General features: G+C 58.0%; 1 protein-coding gene across 3 annotated transcripts in view; it reads left to right on the forward strand.

Moving 5' to 3' along the window:
* The window catches only part of MAEA (macrophage erythroblast attacher, E3 ubiquitin ligase), a gene marked incomplete at its 5' end in the record, with an annotated part of 30991 nt that extends 23195 nt beyond the window's left edge, over positions 1-7796 (forward strand). For all 3 annotated transcript variants that reach the window (XM_079716458.1, XM_079716459.1, XM_079716460.1), the window contains 5 exons: positions 2005-2081; positions 3023-3131; positions 6065-6198; positions 6487-6682; positions 6925-7796. In XM_079716458.1, coding sequence (XP_079572584.1) covers positions 2005-2081; positions 3023-3131; positions 6065-6198; positions 6487-6682; positions 6925-7020 — 612 coding nt within the window. In that variant the 3' untranslated portion in view covers positions 7021-7796. The remainder of the gene's footprint in view (positions 1-2004; positions 2082-3022; positions 3132-6064; positions 6199-6486; positions 6683-6924) is intronic.
* Between the last annotated feature and the right edge of the window lie 7805 nt (positions 7797-15601).

Consider the following 15601-nt stretch of genomic DNA (forward strand, 5'->3'; position numbering starts at 1 on the left):
GACCCACGTTTCCCACAGTTGAGAAATACTTCCAAGGATAGGCGCAGCAAGGAAAGTCTCTGGAGTTGACCTGGGTCTCCGGACACGTCAGGCTAACAGAGGCAGCAGCGTGTGTGCTGCGTGTCTGCAAACTCGGAAGGGGTCATAAATGGGAGAACACCACGCCTTTCTCAGACAGCACAGGGCGTGTTCAGCCAGCAGCACGTGACGTCACCCAGATCGTAGCCGTCCACGTGGAGTGTGACCGCCTGCGTGTGTGCTTCCCTCTCAGCAGACTGTTTGAAGGTTAACCTGGAGAGAGCAAAGAGCCACCGCAAATAACGCCAACACATTTCCACGTGTCAGTTGTGTAAAGCTGTGGCCCAGCGTTTACCTGTGACGCTCCTCGGCTGCACATCCACTGGCGGCCCCAAGCAGCAGCAGTCACCGGGCCCCCGGAGGCAGGCGGGGCCTCTCCCCGCTGCTCCCCCTCTCGGCCCTGCTGGTCTGGCCTCTGAAGGGGGCGTGTCCTCTTCACTGGTTTGTGCGGCACCTGCCAGGCGGCCCACGTCCTGCCCCACCCAGTCGGGGGTCAGGACAGACTGCTGCCCAGGGCTTAGTCCCCCGTGCAGAGGGCAGGGAGGGGGGCTCGGGCTGGGAGACCGCCTTCCCTGAGCACCTGTGGGGTGGATGTGTGGGCACCAGGTAAGTGGCTCTCTGCATCTCTGCCGTGCCTTGGACGCCCTGGACAGCACGGTCCGGCGGTCAAGTCAGCCTGGCCTCACCCCGTGTCCCTGGGGCGGGGCTGGGGGCTTTGTGGAGGGTGTCCTCCCAGGGTCCGGCCCAGGCGCTTCCCCAGAATGCAGTGTGCACGCCGGGGCTTGGGTGGGGAGCTGCAGGGTTGGCAAACTTGAGTTGAAGCGTCAGGCGTAGAGCACCGTTCACACCATCTTGTGACCTGGGCGCTGTGGCAGTGACAGTGAGGTTTGCGTCCTGTTCTGTTAATTCCATGTATTCTGTCTCTGGTGGAAACCATGTTCAAGATGTGATCATCTAAATTACTTCTTTTGTAAAATAATCCAGGTTTTTCACCTTAGGTCACGCAAGTTCGTTTTGCCTGCTTGCCCTCTACCCCCAACCGCAGGGGTTTTAGCCCCAATTGGATTGATATCGCTAAGATTTCACAGTTAGTTTGGGCTTCCATACAAGCGACCCCCTGGTTGGGGCCCCGTTAGCCGCCCGCAGAGTCTCCCGTGGAGCTTTGGGACTGACGCCTCCCAGGTGACGCCTTTGGGAGACAGCCACCTCATGGCACAGCAGCCCCAGCCCCAGACCCCCTGCACCCTCGGCAAATCCTGGGGCTCCCGCCTCTTCCAGGAACCAGCCCCTGACCGGCTCTCACTACCTCTGCCTCCTTCACCTGGTCCCGGCCAAGTGCCCCAGGCCCCGCCCCCCCAGGGCCTCTGAACTGGCTCATCGTCTGCCTGGAGCATTCTCCTGGAGTTCTCACGGCCCCCACCCTGAGGGTCCTCGCCCAGCGCTCCCTCCCACCCACCGGGTGCCCAGGCCTCAACACGGCCTGGCTCCAGAGCCGCCTGGCGGTGGAAGGCGCCCCGTGTGGCTGAGGGATGCCGGCTGGCGGGGCTGGAGGTAGAGGAGGGTGTGCGCTCGCTGACTTACAGGAACTGGGCCGCTGTGTCTGTGCGGTTACCTGCCGCCCTCTGCGCTGCCGAAGGCTCACTCTGCTTCTCGCCCCCGGCGCCGCCTGCTGGCCCTCCCTGCCCTCCCCGGCCTGGTCCGAGGGACGCACTCGGGGGCACACTTGGCCGAGGCTGCGCTGGGAGGGGCCGGGCCCCAGCCCGTCAGAGCCCAGAAAGCCACGACTGTGGATTGAGATCACGGTTTCAGTGGCAGCCCTGCCTCCCTGGCTACTCGGAGCGGCTGTCGCTGTGCGCGTGGCCTCAAGCTGGCACGTGGCTCCGGTGACCCCGTCTAAGCTGCCCATTGTCTTGTCTTCACCCTCAGAGCTGCCTGGAGTTCAGCCTCAGGATCCAGGAGTTCATAGAGCTCATCCGGCAGAACAAGAGGCTGGATGCTGTGAGGTAGGCCTTTCTCCTGACTCTCGGGGCGGGCATTTTGGGTCCCCTCCCGGTCTGGGTTGGGGGCAGGCAGAGCGGGTGTCTGGCAGGTCTTCTCTGGCTGGCTGGGCCCTGCCCAGGGACGCACGGCCGCTTCTCTCCCATTGCTGAGCAGGGGTGAGGCCGCGGGCGCCCCCGACAGGGCCAGGCCTCCGCCGCACTCTTCCCGTCGTGGTCCCTGGAGCAAATGGCCGTCCCAGGTCAGGCTGTGGGCAGCGGGGAGCACAGTGTCCCCAGGGCAAGAGAGCCCTGGGGAGCTGTGTCGGTCCTCCCGCTGCTGCAGCTTCAGCCTCGCGCCCTGAGCTCCGCCTCCTGGAGGCATGGGGCGCCGGGCTGGGGGGCTCCCAGCCCAGGATGTGGTGGTTAGAGGGTGTGCGGGGCCAGTATTGCTCTCCACAGGGAGCCTCAGGGAAGGAAGCTGGAGTGCAGGCGTCGCGGCAGGGGTCCCCGCCCCCTCCTGCTGTTTCCACCTGCACAGACAGGGCTCAGCGCCCGGGGTCTGATCGATCGGTGGATGCGAGTGAGGCTGTTCTGGGGGTCACTGCAGAGCCGGAAGGCTGGACCCTCTCTGGGGCCCCAGGGGCTGTGCAGGAGGAGGGGCAGGTCGGATCCGGGTGCCACGGATGTCATTGGGCCAGGTTCGTGGCACCCAGGGTCACCTGGAAGGGCTCGGGCAGGTACCGTTTGCGTTCAGGCACTGCCTCTGGGTGTTCTCTGGGTGGGATTCTGTACTTGGTGCCTCGCAGCCCGTCCCCGTCCCCTTGAGGGGGGGGTGCCTGAATACTGAGGCTTTGTGCGTGTCTGGGTGGGGGCGGGGCCCAGGATCCCGCAGCTGCCGTGGAGCCGAGCTCAGCTTCCCGGCGCTGGGAGCGCAGACTTCAACAGGCCACGCTGTCCTTTTCCAGACACGCGAGAAAGCACTTCAGTCAGGCCGAAGGGAGCCAGCTGGATGAGGTCCGCCAGGTCATGGGCATGCTGGCGTTCCCGCCGGACACGCACATCTCCCCCTACAAGGTAGGGTGCGCCTGGGGGCCCTGGGCGCTCGTAAGGTCTGGTCTGTAGTCACTGCCACAGTCGAGCGTGGCCCACGCACGACTTGTTCCTTTCCCGTCTTGGGCCTGATTCGTGGGACCCAGGGTCACTTTTCCCATCTTGTTCCCATTATGCTGGTAAAAAAAACTTAAATCAGAAAACCTCCCGAAGCTCATCAGCTGCAAAGCGCAGCTCCAAGTGCCTGACCGCTCCCTTTCTCTCCCCAGGGGCGCCTCTCTCTCTGGAGTGCCTGGTCAGGGCTGGACAGGCCGGGGCCTCTGCACGGCTCTGCCAATGTCTTTCCCGACCTCGCTTGTTCCTGATTTGCTTTCTCTTCCCTGCGCCAGGATCACTGGGCACATCTGCCCTCGGTCCCTCCCCCTTGGGTGGCTCTCCTTGACCTTGAGGGTCCATGTGGGTCTGGGCAGGGGCATACCCCCCACAGCTGTGGTCCTTTTGAAACCTGGGGGCCGCCCTAATGACCTTTGAACCTTCTCTTGGAAAAACACCGCAAGTCCTGTCCTGTAAAACCTAAGAGGTCTGACAGCCCCCCTTCATTCCTTCCCTTCTCCTTCCCCTGAGGTTCAAACTGGCTGTTTTCCCTGGGGTGGCCCATTGAGTCCTGGGTGCCGCCCACCACTGGTCTCCTCAACAGCCTTTCTCAGTGTTTACAGTGTGAACAGGGTTTCCCAAATGCTGAAGTTGTGCTTCCTTTTGATGAACGATTCTGTCTTTAAGTCATTCCTCTCTTCTTGGTTTTTGTTATAAACACTCAAGAGAAGCCCAGCTACACCTTCAGCACTTTGCTCAGAGACAGCTCATCACCCACAGCTCCCTGTCCACGAATACAGCTCGGCCAGGCTCGGCACGCCTCGTAACAAGGAGCCCTCCCTCCAGTCCCAGTAACACAATCCTCGTTCCATCTGAGGCCTCATCACAGTGGCCTTGACAGTCCACAGCTCCTAGGTTTCTCTGCGGAGCCTGGGGCACTCCCTGCCGCTCTCCCCTCCTCCTCCTAGGCCCACCTTTTAATGGTCCATTCTGTGTGGCGTCACCTCCAAGTTTCTAGCTGCTGCCCATTGCCCAGTTCCAAAGCCACACCCCCGTGTTTAGGTATTTGTTACCTAAAGCATCCACTTCCGGTAGCCGGTTTCTGTCTTAGTCCCTTCTGGAGTCTGCGACAACACACCACAAACGGCTTGTGAACAGCAGAATGTTAGCAAACGGTTCTGGAGGCTAGAAGTCCAAGATCAGGTGCCAGCGGGGTCTGGTGAGGCCCTCGTCCGAGTCGCAGACTTCTGCTGTGTCCTCCCGTGGCGGAAGGGTTGGGAGCCCTCTGGAAGCTCTTCTTAGACGGGCCCTAATCCCATTCATGAGGCTCCACCGTCGTGACCCCATTCCCTCCCAGAGGGCCTCCCTGACCATCGCCTTGGGCCTCGGCATTTCCTCGTGTGCAGGGAGAGGGTAAAACCCCTTCTTTGTGTGGTGAACCAGCCCTGTGCTCCAGGCCTTGAAGCTGGTCTCCGTCCAAGGCCCTGAGTGTTTGCCCTGCAGCCCCGCCTGCCCCGCAGAGTTCTGTGGGGCCTCTGGCAGACCCGGCCCCTGCCGCCCAGGGCGTGTGGCGCAGGCCTTCGGGAGGTGGCTGGAAGCTTCTCGCCCTGACTCAACTCACACCTTCTGTAGTGTTTGAGAATATGAATCCGCAGGTCACAGAGATCTTCAGGTCTAAACTCAGGTTTTAACTCACAGCGTTTGGTCTTCCTGCTCTGGAGATTTGTTAGAAGTGCAAGAAAGGCCGGCCTGCCCTTGGGGCCAGATGTCCAGCTCAGGAGGGCATGGAGCGTGTCCCTTCCTTCCCCGGTGCGGCCTTGCAGGGGCTGTAAAGAGCCAGGCGAGTGCTGCCATCATGGCTTTGCGGACAGGAGGGGCCGAGCCTCAGAATGGGCTCCGGGCCAGGGCGGAAGCCACAGCCGCCAGGGCAGACGACCCTTTCCCGGGGCAGAGCTCTCCACACAGCCTCCCACCTATGAAGGTTGGTCAGACAGATTGAGCAGCACAAAAGAGAAGACCAAGATGACACAGGAGAACCTCGGCTCAGAGCAAGTGGGGGATCTAGGGTGCGGGAAACTCAGAAACAGTTGGGACAGTGGAGTGTCCTGGAAGCAGGAGCAGGGGGCTAGATACTCCTGAAACGTGCTGGAGCAGCCTGGTTAAGGGAGCGAAACCCTTGTCCCTCGTGGTGGCAAGTCACAGGCGTGTCCCGACAGGTCACGGCGGGAATGGGACGAAGTGCTTTGTTTTGAGAGGCTGCGCAGGGCCTCGGAGTCGGCACTGGGCAGTGCCAGCCCCAGGGTGTGGACCTCATTCTCCGTGGGCTTGGATAAAAGAAATATTAAAAGCATTTCTTAAACGTTGGAGTGCGATGTGTACCGTACGCCAGGACTCTTGAGGAGCTCACACAGAACCTCTGACTGTGCTTGTGTGTGTGTCTCCCCCTCCTTCCCTGCGCTCTCTTCTTGAGTCTAAACCTGGGCGGTTTTAGGCATGGACATGATTTAATCTTCTCTTCTAATAAGTGGTTTCCTGGAATAAGGCTTCCCCTTTCAGACCTTAATGCTCTTAGCAAGAGGCTCTGGAGCTCGCTCCGTGCCGAGCTGTCCTTGCAGCCCCAAGTCCTTGACTTGCCTCGAGGCCGCAGGACACATGCTCCAAAGCAGCCGAGTCCCCGCCCAACAAGTCGGTGTCCCAGAAAGCGAGTCAGCAGTGGGCTCGCCGCGGGCCGAAGTCAAGGCTGCCCTCCAGCCGCCCGCCTGCGGGTTAGTGGGGTGACTTCCTCCAGTCACCTTTCATCTGCAGGGAAGAAGATTTCGCGTTTGTTTGCTGTTGGCACCCCAACTCTGCCCCGCTTCTTCCAGGACCTGCTGGACCCGGCCCGGTGGCGGATGCTGATCCAGCAGTTCCGGTACGACAACTACCGGCTGCACCAGCTGGGGAACAACTCCGTGTTCACCCTCACCCTGCAGGCCGGCCTCTCGGCCATAAAGACACCGTATCCTTCGCGCTGGGAGTGGCTCCCCGTGTGCCCCCCTTAGTGTGGGGCTGGGGTCCAAGACCCCGCTCCTTAGCGCCCTCGTTCTCCACCTTGAAACGGGCGCTGCAGCCCCACGGTGTTGAGACTGGGGGAGGGGGTGCCCAGTGGAAACCTGCCCTGAGCCGGGCCGCCTCCAGGTCCTGCCCAAACTCCACGGATCGAACCATTCGGAACAGCCTCCCCCGAGGTGCCCGGGGGACCCCCTAGAACCTCGGCCGGCCCCCGCCCTCCTTAACCCGCGCACAGGCAGTGCTACAAGGAGGACGGCAGCTCGCGGAGCCCCGACTGCCCAGTGTGCAGCCGCTCCCTGAACAAGCTGGCGCAGCCCCTGCCCATGGCGCACTGCGCCAACTCGCGTCTGGTCTGCAAGATCTCGGGGGACGTCATGAACGAGAACAACCCGCCCATGATGCTGCCCAACGGCTACGTCTACGGCTACAACGTGAGGGCGGGGCCTGGGCTGCGGAGGGAGGGGCGAGGCCTGTAGGAAGAGTGGGCAGGGTCAGAGAGTGGGCGGGGCTAGCAGGGCGGGGCCCTGAAGGCTTAGGGCAGGGGTACCTGCCCGAAGTAACTTTTCCGAAATGCAGTGACTTGTTTCCCGAGACTTGGTTCTGTGCGTTTCTCATAGAAACGTTGATTTAAACCATATTGGCTCTTCTTAATGCGCTTGGTCTTTCTTTTCAGTCCCTGCTCTCTATCCGGCAGGATGATAAAGTCGTCTGCCCGAGAACCAAAGAGGTCTTCCACTTCTCCCAGGCCGAGAAGGTGTACATCATGTAGGCGGGTCGCCGCACCCAGGGCGGCTGCAGGCCCCTGCCTGCCTGCCTTTCTGTTTATTGCGACCAAAGATCAGTGAGCAACGACAAACACTCTTGGGAAGAGAAGAAGTAAGATTTAACAAGCTCGTACTTGATTTTGTAACAAGTCAGCTCTTCGACGCTTCTGAAGCGCTTTCACCTTTCAGAGAAACTTCTTTAAAGACTGACCACGCGGAGGGAGGCTAGAACCTTTCACCATAGGAACTGATCCCTTCCCCGTGTTCTCACAGTTCCCTCCCTTTTGCTAACGAGGAACCCCGGGGGACAGGCTAGTCCTCGGCCGTGGCCCGGGAGCGTTGGTGGCCGTGCCAGACCTGCGGCGACTCGGTGCCACGAGGGACCCTGTCACTTCTCTGTAGAGCTGCTGCCAAAACGCCAGCACCGCGGGTGGGGCCGGCCTCCAGGACCGCCGCCTGCCTGCAGCCGCACCCACGGGGCTGTGTTAGGATGTGTGTAGGCTCAGTGTCATGTCACTCGTGCCGCCTTATCTCCTGCCTGAGAATGTATCCGTGGAAATCCACTGGACCGGGGTCTGCAGAGGCCTTGCCGACGGCTCCGTAACTTTAGCTCTAAACACTATTCATTACAGAAGCCAATAGTTCAGTTGAAGTAACCACCGATGACTTTTCAAATCAAATGAACCATTGTAGTTTACACGAAACCGTATTGTAGAGGTTTGTATTCAACGCTTATTTTTGCATGTTGATGTTGATTAGCTAATAAAATGTAAATGTAAGACACGGGAATAAAAGGGTTTCTACTTCTTGTTCCGCGCGCACATCCCACCCCGCCGGTGGTGTCTGCTACCTGGCCGCTGGTCCAGGGTGGGGCCTGGGTTGGCGGAGAGCTGCTCCCACGTGAGCTCCGTCCCAGAGTCCTGCCCCAGGGCCCCTTCAGCCTCACTGCTGCCCCCTGAGCAGCACCTGGTAACTGGGGGTCCCTCTGGGGTCATTTGAGGCACCTGAAGCAGAGCGTGTCTCCTGCTGAGAAGGTGCCAGGCTGGGAGGAGGGGCCACTGCTCAGATCTCCCTGCTGAACTTCGGCAGGGATGGCGCGGCAAGGGGGCTCAGGGTTAGGATGCGGGCGACCACATGAGCCCCTCTGCCTAGCAGGTCGTGCCTCGGTGGAGGGGCCTCCCCCTGCCCGCTGCTTCAGCCCCCTGCAGTCCAGGAGCTGCCCAGTTCCTTTTGGCAAATTCCTGCTTAATTCGCACAGCTTCTGTCACTGTGGCCAAATGGGGCTCAGAAGCAGCTGGAGGCTACTCCGGCTTGGCCGGGGCAGGGCCACCTGCTCCACCAGGTCCCCAGCGCCTGTCCCCAGGTGTGCTCTGTGCTGCGAATCTCTGTCCCCGTCGTTCCTGCAGAAATTTCCTGCTAGGACCGGCGCTGGGTTCTGTGGCCCCTGCTAACCACTCCCTCATGCCTGTTCTCTGCCATGTCGGCCGAGCCTTCTGGGTTCCTTGGCCGCCTTCCTGGCCTCACTGCTGTGCTTCCCCGACCCTTGACCCGCCCGGGCTTCTTGCTGGGTGCTGGCCACTGTGGCTTCCGGCCTTGGTCCCAGCTCTCTGCTCCTCTGCCAGGCACCCACACCGACCCCTACGCCCTGGGTCCACATCCCAGAGACCATGGTCTCCAGGTTGTCGCTGTGTGCTCTGCTTAGTGGGGGCCAAGGATGGCAGTGCCGTCCGAGCGGGGTCTCCCCATGCCCATCTGCCACCAGTCAGGCCCCAGCGCACACGTGGGCTCCCGGCTCCGCAGGGGTGCGGGGCAGAGCTGTCCGCGGGGCGATGGGCTCCTTGCCGCCACCTGCACCCAGGGAGGGGGCAGCGGGAGTCTCTGCTGGCCCCATCCGCATCCTCTCTGCCTGCCTTCCTGCCCTTTCCTTTCTGTAGAAGTAGGTCTTAACTGAGCACATGCACGAGGATGAATTTCTGCACGCGTGCTCGTGCGTGTGGCCCGAGGGCCAGCGGACCCTCAGGGCTGCCTCCAGGTCCTTCCCAGGCCAGTGTTCCAGCAGCGGTGGTTATTGGTGATAGTGGCTCAGCGGTTCTCAGACTCGGTGAAAACAGAACCCTACTGTCGGCTCCCTGGGTGGCTTGCCCACGGACAGGGGCAGCTCATCCTTTCCACTGTGTGCAGCATCCCACTGGACGTGTGGAGGGTGACTTCCCGTCCACACACTGGTGGACACTTGGTTGTTTCCAGATAAACCTGCCCCGAGCGCTCTTGTACGTGGCTTTTGCTGAACACACACACGTGTTTTGTGGGAGGAGTGCCGGTCTTGTGTTACCTTTGCTAGACAGACAGCTGGCCGGCATGGGCCCCCTGCTCACACTGCTGCCGGTGCCTGGCCTTCCACGTGGACTGCACGTGCTGTTGGCTGTGAGCACCAGCTCCCTGTGGGCTTGTTTAGTTGTGAAAATGGCATGTGTGGAAACACAGATCTTAAGTCAACAGCTGGATGAGTTTTGCTAAATAAATGTTCACACACATTAGCCAGTGGGCCCAGGTGGCCAGCGCCCCCAGCCCCTCCAGACTGTCTGCTTGCCCTGCACACAGCCATCGCTCTGGTTTTTGTAACTCGGGTGAGTTTCGCCTTCACTAAAATCAAATCACGGACTGGGCTCTTGATCCCTGACTTGTCTCACCCAGAAACTCCCGTGGTCTCTGTGGGCCGCTGCTTCTCTATGCGCACCCGGCCTGGTTGTCCACCCAGCCATGGACACGCGGGCGGTTCCCGGGACGTTGGCACCCCCGTCTCTGGACATTCCTTCTTCTCTCCTGGGTAAAAACCTGGAAGTAGAGTCCCTGTGTCCTGATGTCGTCACGTGTTTATCGTCGCAGCTGCCAAGGACTTCCTGGAGTGGCCACACAGTCCACACCCCTCCGCTCGCCCCACCTCATTCTTTTCTATGTGTGTTTGTGCTCTGCGTTTCCTGGGCTGGGTCTGCCTCACTACCCACTGATTGGTTAGTCATAACTCTGTCAAGCCTTCTGCCCCTTTTTCGTTGGATTACCTGTTATCTTAATTAGTAGGGATTCATTACATAGTCTGGCTACTGACCCTTTGTCAGAAATATGTATATACACTTTATTGACGCTGTCATTTGATCAGCTGAGGTTTTAATTTTAGTGAAGTTCAATTTATCAATTTCTTCTTTTATGGTGAATGCCTTTTTGTATTCTGCGAAATATTTGCCTATCTCAACATCAGAATGATATTCTCTTATATCTTCTAGAAGATTTAGTGTTAGCTTTTATGTTTAGGTCTGTGATGCATCTCAAATTACCCTGTGTGTGTGGTCTGAGGGAGAGGTTGAGGATCATTTCTCCCCAGTGTGTTTATCCTGTTGTTCCAATATCAGAAGACTTTCTCCCCATTGAATGATGGTGGCTCCTTTGTTGGGAAAACCATTCCCTGACTCTCTGTCTGGGTCCACTTCTGGATGTGCTCACGCCACACTCCATCTCAGTCACTGGAACTTTAATGGAATTCTTGAAACCAGGGAGTGCGAGTCCCTTTTGTTCTACTTATTTTCTAGGTTTTCAAGATTGTGTCAGCTGCTCTACTTCCCTTGCACACACATGTAAATATTAAAATCAGCTCGCAAAATTCTACCGGGAAAAAAAACCAGTCTGCTGGGATTTAAACTGGAATTGCGTAGAATCTCAAGATCAATTTGAGGGCAGTCTTAGTCTGCTCAAGCTGGGCGGCTGAGACAGGAGGATATTTCCTCAAGGTCCTGGAGGCCAGAGGTCCGGGACTACGGTGCTGGCAGTTGGGTCCTAGTGAGACCCCATCGGTCCGGCGCCTTCTCCCTGTGTCCTCCCAGGAGGACACCAGTCCTGCTGCATCGGGGCCCCGCCCTTGTGACCTCATTTAATCTTAATTGCCTCCAAACAGTCACACGGAGATATGGGTTTGGGGGGGGGTGCTGATTCAGTCCGTAACAGGGACTTGAAAATCGGCAGTCCTCAGCCTTCTAACCCGTGAACACAGGCTGTCTCTCCACATGTTTATTCAGATCTACCTTCATTTCTCTCATTTACATTTTATAGTTTTCAGTGTACATACCTTGCACATATTTTGTTAATTTAACCCTAATTATCTCATGATCTTTAACGCTATTGTAAACTTAATCTTTAAATTTACCTTTCCAACATTTCCAATATGGTAACAGACAGACATAGAGTGATTTTGTATATTGACCTTGTATCCTGTGACCTTGCTAAACTCCCTCATTAATCTTAGTAGCTTTTTGGTGAATTTTCTATGTACACAATTGTATCATCTGTAAATAAAGACAGTTTACTTCTTTCTTCCTAATCGCATGCCTTGCTTCTCTTTTCTTCCCTTCTTGTACCAGCCAGAGCCGCCAGCTCAGGGCCAAACAGGAGGGTGGACATCGTTACCTTGTTTCCAATCTTGGGTGGAAAGCATTCTCTTTCACTGTTAAGGGTGATGTTTGCTGTAGGTTTTCCTGGGTGTTCTTTATCAGGTTGAGGAGGTCTCCTGAAAATTATTACCATAAACTGATGTTGAATTTTGTCAAATGTTCTTTAGTTTGTCTAAGGAAATTACCATATGATATTTCTTCTTTATTCTGTTGTCATGGAGAATTACATTCTTAGATCTTGAGTGGTTAAACAAACCTTGCATCCCTGAGATAAATCCCACTTGGTATGTTATATTCTTAATGTATTGCTGGATTTGTTCTGCTAGGCCTTTGTTAAGCACATGATCTATAATGTACTCTATTATTTTGTAATGTCTGTAGGACATGTAGTGATGCCCGTTGTTGGTCATTTGCTTCTCTTTATTTTTTCCTTGATCAGTCTAGCTAGAGTCAGTTTTCTATCAATCAGAATTTCTATCAATTTTATAGATTATTACAAAGAAGCACCTTTTGGATTATTTTCCCCTGTTGTTTGACTGTTTTCTGTGTAATTGATTTCTGCTCTTTATTGTTTTCTTCCTTCCACTGATTTTGGGTTTAAGTGTTCTTTTTCCAGCTCTTGAGGGGAAGATTAGTTTACTGATTTGGGGGCTTTCATTTCTAACATAAACATCCCATACATTTTAATATTGTTTTCATTTTCATGCAGTTCAAAACATTTTAGTTTCCCTTGTGATTTTTTCTGTGACCCATGGACTATTTAGGTGTCTGTTGGCTAATTTCCAAATACGTGGAGATTTTCCAGATATTTTTGTTATTAAATTCTGATTTAATTCTGAAGACCTTCCTGTAACATTTCTTCCACCACAGATCTGCTGGTAATGAATTCCCTCAGCTTTTATTTGTCTGAAAATGATTTTATTTCACCTTAGTTTAGTTTTGGGGGGACATTTCACTGTACATACAATTCAAGGTTAACAGTGTCTTTTTTTTTTTTTACTGATACAAGGGTTTTGTTCCATTGTCTTGGGGCTTGTGTTGTTTCAGGCAAGAAGTCTGCTGCTCTCTTATCTTTGCAACACGCCTTTTCTCTCAGAATGCTTTTAAGGTGCTTCTTTGCCACTGGTTTTCCACAATTTGATTATGACGTGCCTTGAGTGGTTTTCTTCACGTTCACACTGCTTGGGGTTTATCATCCTGAAAAATCCCATTTGGTTGTTTTACAATATCTTTTTAGTTCTCACCACAATTCAGCTTGGCTAATTTTATTTATTGATTCAACATTCAACAAGTATGGAACACCTACTATGTGCCTGGCATCATGATACAAAGACAAAGATCCCTGTTTTCATGGAGCATATGTCCTGAGAGCAGAAGAGGAAAAAGCCCAATAACCTAGTAATAAGATTACAAGCCTGTAATCTTGTGAGTGTGAGATAGAGCTGTAAGAACTGTGAGACAAAGTACAGGAGGTTAAGAAAGGGCAGGCAGGCTGGGCCGGGGGCGGGGTGAGGGGAGGCTTGTCACAGCAAGGGAGGTGAGAGGCTGCAGGAGAAAGTGCTGGGGTGGGATGAACAGACTTCCAGGCACGGGGTGGCTCCAGGAAGCCTGACGTGGCTGCAGGGATGAGGGGAGAGCAGGAGGGAGGAGGTGGGGCGGCCGGCACAGACCAGGAAGGCCCTGTGGGCTGATAAAGGCTTTTGCTTTGCTCTGGGATGGGAGCCACTGCAGGGGCGAAGGGGTGACATGATCTGACCTTAGCCTCTAGGGGGTCCCTCTGGCTGCTGCAAGGTGAATGGACCCTAGGGGTCTGAGGGCGGAGTGGGCAGAGGTGACTGCAGTGACCCGCGGAGGGGGAGGGTGGCAGGGACCTGCTGGTGGCCGTGGGTGATGGAAAGTGCTCGGATTCTGAATACGTTCTGAAAGTGGGCCTGTCTGGACTTCCAAGTCGGGTGAGAGGAAGAGGGGTCCAGGGGGACTCCAAGGTCATTGGCTCGAGCGAGTGGAAGGACAGATGACCATCCATCAGCTGACACCAGAGGGCAGTGGGCAGGTGGCTCAGGTGGTGCGGGCACAAGGCTGGACTGGGCCACACAAGCATCTTGGGCAACCTGGGTCAGGGCAGGGACAGCTCTTAGGAGTTGGGCCCGCACAGGGCTGGGGAGGAGCTGGAAAGAGTCGGGCCTCGTTAGGTCAGGAAACAGTTACCCTGTAGCCGCAGAAGGGAAACAGCTCTTGGTTGCTTGGAGCAAACCAGAGGCCTGAGGTCTGGGCACAGAGAGGGCAGGCGGCCACTTCCTCTCTCTTTTTTGTGTCGTTTTTTAATTCATTTTTGTCTTTTTCCTTCTTTCTTTTCCTTTCTTTTAATGGCTACTTATTAGGATGTAATTCACATACCACAAGAGCCACCCTTTCAAAATGTACAACTCAACGTTTTAATACAGTAAGGAGGTTGGGCAACCACCACCTCTAATTCTAGGTCACGTCTGTCACCCCAAGAAAGAAACCCTGTGCCCATCTGCAGGCGCTTCCCTTCCCTTCCCTCTGCTGTGGGTTTGCCTCTTCTGGACATTTTGTCTAAGTGGCATCACACATTTGCTCTTTTTGACGGCCTCCTTTCACTCAGCGTCCTGTGTTTAAGGTCCCTCGTGTGGCGTCTCAGCGCTTCACGCCGTCTTGAGGCTGGAGACAGGAGTCTGGTCACCGTCGGCCAGGGAGGAGCCCTGCCTGGGCTGTGCGCTAAGGCCGCGGCCTCTAGCGCCGTCACCCCCTTCGGCCCCCACCCCGGGTCGCGGCAAATCCCAGCTGCCCCCTGACGCCGCTCTGTGCCGGCGCCGCGGCACCCAGAGCCCGAGTGAGGCGGGCAAGAGCTGGGGAGGCCGCGGCGCTGCGGAGGGAGGGCCGGGCGCCCGGGGCCGGTGAGCGGGCGAGCGCCTCCCGAGGGCCTGGCTGCGGCGGGGGTCCGAGGACGCCGGGGCCGCCGGGGAGGGCGGCTGGGGTGCGGGGCCACCTGGCTGGGGGTGTCATCTGGCACCTGGGGTCCCCGGCCGCGTGAGGACCCAACGCCCAGCCCGGGGTGTCCCCGCCTCCGGGACGTTCGGCCACCGAGCGGGCGGGAGACGAACCAGGGAGGGTCTGCCGGGGAGGGTCCCCCGGACACGGCTCCCAGCGCTGCCATCGGACCCGGGAAGTGTAGCCGCCCAGGCGAGGCTAGTGCCGACAGCGGGGGGGCCACTCCTTGGGGAGGGTTGGGGGTCATCTGCCGAGGCCCCCAGCCCCGGGGAGCCCGCGCCCCCTCCCAGGCCCTCCGAGTGGCGCCTGGGGAAGGGTCTCCGGCGCTCCCGGAGAAACGCGCAGCGGCGCCCACCCGGGCGTCCCGTCGCAGGGGCGGGGCCGGGCCGGGGGACCGCAGCCCTCCCGGCCGCGACGCCGTGAACGCCGAGCTCGCACCCCTCAGCCCGGCCCCGCCCCAGCCCCGCCCCGTCCCCCGCGCACGCGGCTCCTTTAAGAACTTGCTGCGCCCGCCCGTCTCCTTTTTCTCGCGCGTCGCCCTCTCCGGCCGCCCCGCCCCTGCCGGGAGCGCGCCTGCGTCACTGCGCAGACCTCGGCCCTGACTCCACGTCCGCGCCTCGGAGGTCAGGGCGAGCCATTGCTTGCCGAGCTCGGGGACGCGTGACAGGAGGTGGGCGGGGCCTCCTCCGGAAGGGGCGGGCTAACTTGAGAGCAGCCGCGTCGCGGCGTAGACGCTATCTTGGCCGGGCCGACCTTAGCCCCCGCGCCGCCCGGGCCAGGGCGAGCCAATGACTGTCGCGATCTGGGGCATGTGACAGGGGGCGGGTCCTTCGCCGGAAGGGTGAGGTGAGGCGAGCGGCCGGGTCGGGCGGTAGGTACTGTGGTGTTGCGCCGCCCGGCAGGGGCGACGGGGCGGGGGCGGGGGGCCGGAGGGCGAGCCCTCTCTGGGGGACGCCCCCTGCGTCCCCCCGTGATGCCCCCACCGCACCCCTCCCCGGACGCCCCCTCCTCAGTCCGGCCGCTCCCCGGACTTCAAGACGGGGGCGGAGTCGGCCCTGACAAGGCCGTGGGCAGCCGGGTGCTGGCGTGTGCTCTGGAGAGCGGCTCCCGCCCCGACCGCCGAGGGTCGGCGACG

The sequence above is a fragment of the Hyperoodon ampullatus genome (assembly GCF_949752795.1).
Source record: "Hyperoodon ampullatus genome assembly, chromosome: 1".
In the NCBI taxonomy this organism is placed as follows: Eukaryota; Metazoa; Chordata; class Mammalia; order Artiodactyla; family Ziphiidae; genus Hyperoodon; species Hyperoodon ampullatus.